Source organism: Corapipo altera, unplaced genomic scaffold (assembly GCF_003945725.1).
Source record: "Corapipo altera isolate COAL_440 unplaced genomic scaffold, ASM394572v1 65759, whole genome shotgun sequence".
Taxonomy (NCBI): Eukaryota; Metazoa; Chordata; class Aves; order Passeriformes; family Pipridae; genus Corapipo; species Corapipo altera.
In genome coordinates, this window is record NW_020886222.1 from 1 (window position 1) to 7,092 (window position 7,092).

Genomic DNA, 7,092 nt, shown 5'->3' on the forward strand with positions numbered 1-7,092 from the left:
ATGGCTTGTACCTGCGAAAGACTCAGAATCCCCTAGTGTTACAAAAGGCACGTGCTTGTCAGCAAGCAGCACTTAGGTTTGTATTTTGGACCTCCCTATAAAAAGGCAAAGATATGCTCTGTGTAGTGTATTTCTATTCTTCTGATGCTTCTAGTGCAGCTGCCTTAGCAGAGTGCAACTGCAGACCTCCCTAAGGAAGAGTAGGCTCAAATCCCCGTGGGCATGGGTGTGGAGCGCTTTGGCTTCCACACCCGCTTGTAGAATTGGGTCTGGTATGCCTGGGCACATGTCACTGGAATGAAAAGGAGGCTGTATAAACAGTTTTGTTTCTCTCTCTGTTGCCTTTCAGAAGTGCACTTGGACCCTCAGAGAACGTGGTGCCCCACGGCCGACTGCCAAACAGTGTGCCACATTGCGCCAAGCGAGCCCAGAGCACCGGTGCCAGTGGAGTGCCCGGCTTGCCACCTGACGTTCTGCTCCTCCTGCAAGGAGGCCTGGCACCTGCAGCACCTGTGCCGGGAAAACCAACCTACTCCAGTCCCAACCGAGCAGGGGTAAGAGGGGAGTCCGTGGAGGCCATACATTCTTTTGGTTATTTTTGTCACAATGCCCCTGCTTAATATTTATAAAATCCCTCTGTAGACAAACCTTAACTCTTACACAGAGTGTAAATTTCATGCGCTGTGAAAAACCTGATTTTAGCTCATTTTGCTTAGGTGCAAATAACCTATTGACAAGCTTGCATAACTCCTTAATCTACAGAAAGAAAGCACTTTTGTGCTTAGATTCTGTCATGTCTCTGGCCCTCCATCTTTATTTTCAGAATCAGATTTTGTTTCGTTGTGTGTTCAAAGTTTTTGATCATTTTTTGCAAGAACGGAAAGACTTAAAATGTAAGCATTCTGCTTGCTGGAGACTTCACTGGATAAAGAGTTACCAAAAAGCTCTTGCCGTGATTTTTCTTCTCCAGGTTTGATTGATGGCTTTGGTGGAGTTTAAGCTGATTTTGTTCAGACAAGGAGAGTGCTTTGAGTTGCATAATCCAGTCCTGTTAAATGACTTGTGCAAGCTGTCTGTAACAAAGTCCTAAGTCGTAATGCTATAGGTAGTTAATTTGTGGGTGTAGTGAGTGTTGGTTTTATGTAGCATAAAAGCACAAGGCAATGGAGTTTCACTTTTATGTGATATTAATATCTTACACCTAGTAGTGAGTATATGTCAATGTATGGTAGTGAACATAAGAAGCTTCCCACATTTGAGTGCATTAAGACAACACCATGAGATGCTCTGGAAAATAAGCCCAGTATACTTTAAGCAGTGGAATATCAACAGTAATTGCATTCAGATTTGACTGTGATGTTTCCTTGCTCTTCTAGATCCCTTATTGGAACAGAGACAGAGGCACCAATTAAGCAGTGCCCAGTTTGTCGGATCTATATTGAGCGAAACGAGGGCTGTGCTCAGATGATGTGCAAGAACTGCAAGCACACGTTTTGCTGGTACTGTCTACAGAACTTGGATGTAAGTGCTGTAGGAAAACCACCTGGATAAAGAGTGATGGGGTTGGGCTTAGTGTGAGGCCCTGTCCAAACTCTTCATTAATTCCTTGGCTTCCTTCAGCTTCTGACTCAATTTCTTTCTCATCTTTCACCCAGTGCTTTTATTTGTCTCAGTACCCTTTTTTTTGCCCATGAAGGGTTATAGCCACATCTGTGGGTCCCGTGCTAGTTCTTTGAGGGAAATAGGACCGACTGGTTGCTTTCGGGAGATTCTTTCCAGCAACACCTTGCTCTTATTCCCTCTTCCAGTAGTTAAAAACCATTTGATTGAGAGTGAGGGAAATAAGTGTCTTCCACCTGCTTCAACAGCAAAGGGCACAGCCCGTCCAAAAAGTGGTCTGATACTGGGTGAAGTGGGTTGTTCCATGGTAGAGTGCTTAAGAACTCATGGACTGTGTTTGCTGAAGAGACTGGTGGGTTGGGAAGCTTGAGGATAAAAATGTTAGATTCTGAGCCTGGATTGCGAAGTGCCTGTTGGTTTCTCAAGGGTTGCAAACTAGTCTGAACTCGTGTGGACTTCAAGGTTCCTAGCAGAATTAAGAGTCCCGGAAGTAATGTGCTCGTGGATATGGCAGTTTGCCTTTTTGGCACAGACATCACTAATAACTGTGGGAGTGTGAAAAGGACTTTACCAGCACTTGAAACAAAATGTTATGTGCCGCATGGCTTTTCATGTCCTCTTTTTTGTACTGCACCTCCTGTTGCAGCCAGCAAACAAGGAGACTTCCTCATTCTTCATCCTTCCTTTACTCGTCATGCTAAACAGGTTTCACTTAGTCTTGTGTCCCATTTCCGTGTGGGTGAGCATGCTTTTTCAACGTGAGTCTTCCAGCTTGCTTCAGAGTACATACAGTACAGGGTGATTGCTTAACACTGTGCTGAAGTGGAAGACTGTCAGATTGTCACAGGCTCTGCAGATACGCACGCCCTTTTTGAGTTTTTTTGTCAGTTCAAAGAGAGAAAGAGGAAAAGCAATTGTAGTTGTGGGATTCCAATGTGTTTTTTCTAAATGTGCAGGGTTACAGGAACTCGGGGCATAGAGGAAGGCAATAGGTGTAAAGGCAGAGAGTAGGGCTGAAAAATGAAAGGGGAAGCAGCATCATCTTACAGCACAGCTGGCTAAGGGAGGGTAGTGGAGGGTGTGAGTCAGCTTCTGAAAAAAATTGGTAATTTGGTAAGCCTTAATGAGAAAAGAGAAGGGAAACAGGATTTTTCTACTTTTTAAATTTTCCCGTTAAGTCTAGGAAGAAAATGACTATGAAGCGTAAGTACAGCAGGAGAACAGCAAGCAGAAGCACCTGAGGGAGATGATCCCTCACCTTGCCAGTTTTCAGAGATATCTGATGTTTTCAGCCCCTTTTATTATCATTAAATTACAGACCAGGTTCTTGTGCAATAGGTGCAACTCAGAGACGTACGCTTCTTAAAAGTGGGGGAGGAAAGATGCTGGCTGACAGCTGAGGTGCCAAACATACACCAATTTTTGAAACTCCGAGAAGTTTGTCTGGGTAATTATTTAGAAGACAGGTGAACTTGTCTGCCAGCAGCTGGCAATTTTAAAGCAGTGTCAGGAACGTTGTGTTTCCAGTCTGGTCTTGAGCTTCTCCTTCTGTTTTTCAGAACGATATCTTCTTACGCCATTACGACAGAGGCCCTTGCAGAAACAAGCTCGGCCACTCGCGGGCTTCAGTGATGTGGAACAGAACTCAGGTATGTTCCTAGCCAGCTGGGCAGAGCTCTCATGCACACATGAAGCAAAGAGATTTTACCCTTCGGGGAAGGACCAAGAGGATTATTGTTGTTTTTTCATCTGTCTTTTTTGTGACCTATGCTATGCTTATGCATGCACACGTGTCCTTTATTTTCCACATTAGCACTAATACCTATTTTTCACCACCATATCTTTCAGGTTGTGGGGATCCTCGTTGGACTCGGTATCATAGCACTGGTGACCTCTCCCTTGCTGCTGGTGGCATCTCCATGCATCATCTGCTGCATTTGCAAATCTTGCCGGAGCAAAAAGAAAAACCACAGCCCACCAACAACCTAAAACTGTGTGTCTGTTTGAGTCTCCACCTGTACAGCATATGTATGTGAGAAAGCACATTGGTTGTATTTTGGTGCCACACCTACCAAATAATGCTCCTTTTTTCCTGCCAATTCTTGGGATAAGTGCCTATTCTTTACAGGTTATTCTATCACTAACAGATCCTAGTGTGGGAAAGATCTAGATTATTGTGCAGTATGTATGGTGTGGGCTTTTGCTTTCCTGAAAAGGAAACCAAGACACCATTCACTAGTTCATGCCATAAATATGAGGCACCTTCCAAGACTGCTGGAACTTTCCCATTTTCCATCAGCTGCACATGACTTGATCCCACAGTGTTATGCTGCCTTTGCAGACCCAGTCATTACTGTTGTGCTTTCTGTTGGTTCTTGGTGACACTCAGATTTCTCAGAAAGTTGTGGGTATTTTGTGAAAGAGGGAGAGGGAAAAGCCTGATGAGGTTCTTCTACCTGGTCGCTTGTGTCGTGTTAAAGGTAACAAACCATTAAGAAAATGGGTTTGGTAGTTTCCTGTCAACTGGCTGCCATGGCATTTCTTTCAGCATTGAAATCAATTTGATTTTTTCTATTGATCTCAATTACAGAAGCAAAAAACCAACAAAACTCTTTCCAACTAAGACAGGGTTCTCTTCTGAGAGCCCAGACTACCTTGAGAAAGCTGCTGTTTCTTCCGGTTCCAACACAACATATCTACCATGAAATATGAGGAGTAGGCAATTTCCCTGTCTCTGGGCATGCCTTTTGTCAGTAACGTGGATTTTACAAACTCACCAAGAAACTAATATTTTAAGAAGGGTCATGATACAGTTCCCGTTCAGTGCACAGTGTTGGGATTTTGGTTGTGTGAGCGTAGAGTGGCCTCATGGGTATGGATATACTGGGTACATATGTACCATGTATTTTCTAGGCAGTCAGTGTATTTTTTTCCATGGGGTGTCAGCAAGAACCCTGTTAAAAGTTACTCAGACCAGGCTAAGCCAAGCCCTCCTTTAAAACCTTATGGACCTGCTGAAGTGAATACTTGGGAAATGCTGTGTAAATGTGAGCTCCATCCACTGGTGGGTATTTGTTTTGTCCTGCTCAAGGTTAACAAACTTTGTTACCAATATTTTTCAGTGACACTGAATTTGGAAGGCTGTCATTTAACAAACTCTTCATTTTAATTTTGTGCCTCACCACCAAACTTATTGTAGTTTCCCTGGCTGTGTTTTGGTAACGGGGGCCACTACAGGGGTGGCTTCTGTTAGAAACTGCTAGAAGCTTCCCCTGTCCGGTGGAGCCAATGCCAGCTGGCTCCAGGATGGGCTTCCTGCCGCTGGCCAAGGCCAAGCCAAGTAGGAGTGATAGTAATGCCTCTGCGATAACATATTTAAGAACAGAAGCTTGTGATGCAGAAAGAATTACAGTCAGGGAAGAGCAGAATGAGAACATGGGAACAACAATGCAGACACCAAGGTCAGAGCAGAAGGAGGGGCAGGAGGTGCTCCAGGTGCTGGAGCTGTGGCCCCTGCAGCCCATGGTGCAGACCAGGGTGGAGCAGCTGTGCCCCTGCAGCCCATGGAGGATCATCGGGGTGCAGAGACCCACCTGCAGCCCATGGAGAAGCCCATGCTGGAGCAGGTGGATGCATGAAGGAGACTGTGACCCTGTGAGAGGCCCAAAATGGAGCAGAGTCCTGCCAGAGACCTGCAGCCCGTGGAGAGGGAAGCCCACGCTAGAGCAGTTTTTTCCTGGGTAGGACTCCTGGCCCCTATGGGGGACCCACACCGGTGCAGCTCATTCGTGAAGGACTGCACCCCATGGAGCAGTGACCCACGGGACAGCAGTTTGGGAATTACTGCTGCCCGAGGGATGGACTAACATTGGAGAGGTCCATCAAGGACTGTCTCCCGTGGGAGGGACCCCTTGGGATCTGGGGAAGGACTCCTCTCCCTGAGCAGCAGCAGAAACAGCAACTGACCATAACCTCTATTCCCCATCCCCCTGCACCACTGGGGAGGGAGGAGACAGAACATGAAAGGAAGGAGGGTTGGGGGAAGGTGTTTTTAAGATTGTTTTATTTTTCACTCTTTGTCTCTTATTCTATTAGTAATAAATTTAAGTAATATCCCCACTTTGAGGCTGTTTTGCCCATAAAGGTAATCGGTAAGTAACCTCTCCCAGCTCTTATCTCTACTCATGAATTCTTAGCTGTTTTTTTTTTCTTTCCTCTGTCCAGTTGCAGAGGGAGAGTGAGAGAGTGGCTTTACCAGATACCTGGCATCCGGCCAGGGTCAACCCGCTACGCTGATTCAGACCCTTGTATCAGATACACTTGTATAAGTTCACTGAAAGAGCTGGAGTTACTCCAGGTTGTCCCAGGAGTAGCCGAGATCAGGCTCTGCTCCCTGGAGTTTATTTCCTTATTGGCTGCTGCTCCTCACAACTGGAGCTGGTGGCACTTTTGTTCTGCACTCCTGCCTGTGCATTTTATATCTGTGGGAACAGATACGAGTTTGCACTGTATAATTGGTTGTAATTCCAAACCCCTCTCCTTAAGGGCTGCAAGGTTTAAATGAGATTCTCAGCCTGAGTGTTGTGTTGGGCTCACACTCTGCCAGACTGCCCTTCTCCAGGCACACAGTGCAGGTCACCTGAAGAGTGCTGCGAAGAGTGTCTGAGCTGTTGTGTTTGGCCGAGCCCCAGGAACTTTGCCTTCTTGGCAGCTGGAAATGTGACCTTTTTTTTTGTTTCACTCTGCTCTCTGGATACTGTCACAGAAGTGGTAGGTGTTCTTTTAAGAAGAAAGTGTAGTCTGCTGAGCAGACTAGCAAGGACAAAGGCCTTTAATGATGCTGTCTGTTTTCCTTTTTAATTGATTTCTTTTATAAATACTGTCTGACTTTGCTACCAGTCGTGACTGGAGGGCAGGCCGTGCTCACCAGTGTGAAAGGCTCTATTTATTCTTCATCCACAGCTTTGAAGGGAAGCACAAAGGTAATCAGTACCTTCTAAATACAGAGTGCAATGCAGACAACTGCCATTTATAATAAATAAAGAATGTTTTCTGTGTGTGTTTTCTTTAAGAGCACTAATGGTAGTGCTTTGGGGTACTTGTGACAGATTATAGAGTGTCCAACCCTTGGCTTTGCACTATTTTTCTACCTATGTTTTTACAGCACTACTGTCATTTCCATTTGATTGATGGACCTGAAGTTGTGAGTCTTACTTTAATGAAACCTCAAGGACAAAGATGTAGGAGCTGTACAGTCTCTTTAACCATAACCAGCGCTGCAATGTCCCAATGTCCTCTGCATGTTAAAATCTGTGGGTTTTTCATGTTTTGTGACCTTACCCATGACCAACACACCCTCTGCTAGTCCAGTTTCTTTCCTTGTCTTCTCCCTCTTTCCTTTGGCCTGTTTTTGCTAAAATGCCTAATGAGACGAAGGTGTCTGGTCTTTTTTTCATTACTACTGTTGTGTTA

At 45.2% G+C, this 7,092-nt stretch overlaps 1 protein-coding gene across 1 annotated transcript; it reads left to right on the forward strand.

Annotated features, from left to right (window-relative positions):
- The first annotated feature begins 149 nt into the window (after window positions 1-149).
- Window positions 150-3,719, forward strand: LOC113941088 (E3 ubiquitin-protein ligase RNF144B-like). The gene is made up of 4 exons (XM_027632247.1): window positions 150-554; window positions 1,377-1,521; window positions 3,180-3,269; window positions 3,469-3,719. Exons 1-4 carry the CDS (start codon window positions 298-300, stop codon window positions 3,607-3,609), a joined length of 633 nt encoding a protein of 210 aa, XP_027488048.1. The 5' UTR covers window positions 150-297; the 3' UTR covers window positions 3,610-3,719.
- The last annotated feature ends 3,373 nt before the right edge of the window (window positions 3,720-7,092 follow it).

What these genes read in the sequence shown, in the direction of transcription:
- LOC113941088 (XM_027632247.1), top strand. Translation starts at nt 298, where the DNA reads ATGAAAAGGAGGCTGTATAAACAGTTTTGTTTCTCTCTCTGTTGCCTT. An exon ending in ACTGTCTACAGAACTTGGAT is followed by an intron (nt 1,522 to 3,179) that starts GTAAGTGCTGTA and finishes TCTGTTTTTCAG; the next exon opens with AACGATATCTTCTTACGCCA. An exon ending in TGATGTGGAACAGAACTCAG is followed by an intron (nt 3,270 to 3,468) that starts GTATGTTCCTAG and finishes CATATCTTTCAG; the next exon opens with GTTGTGGGGATCCTCGTTGG.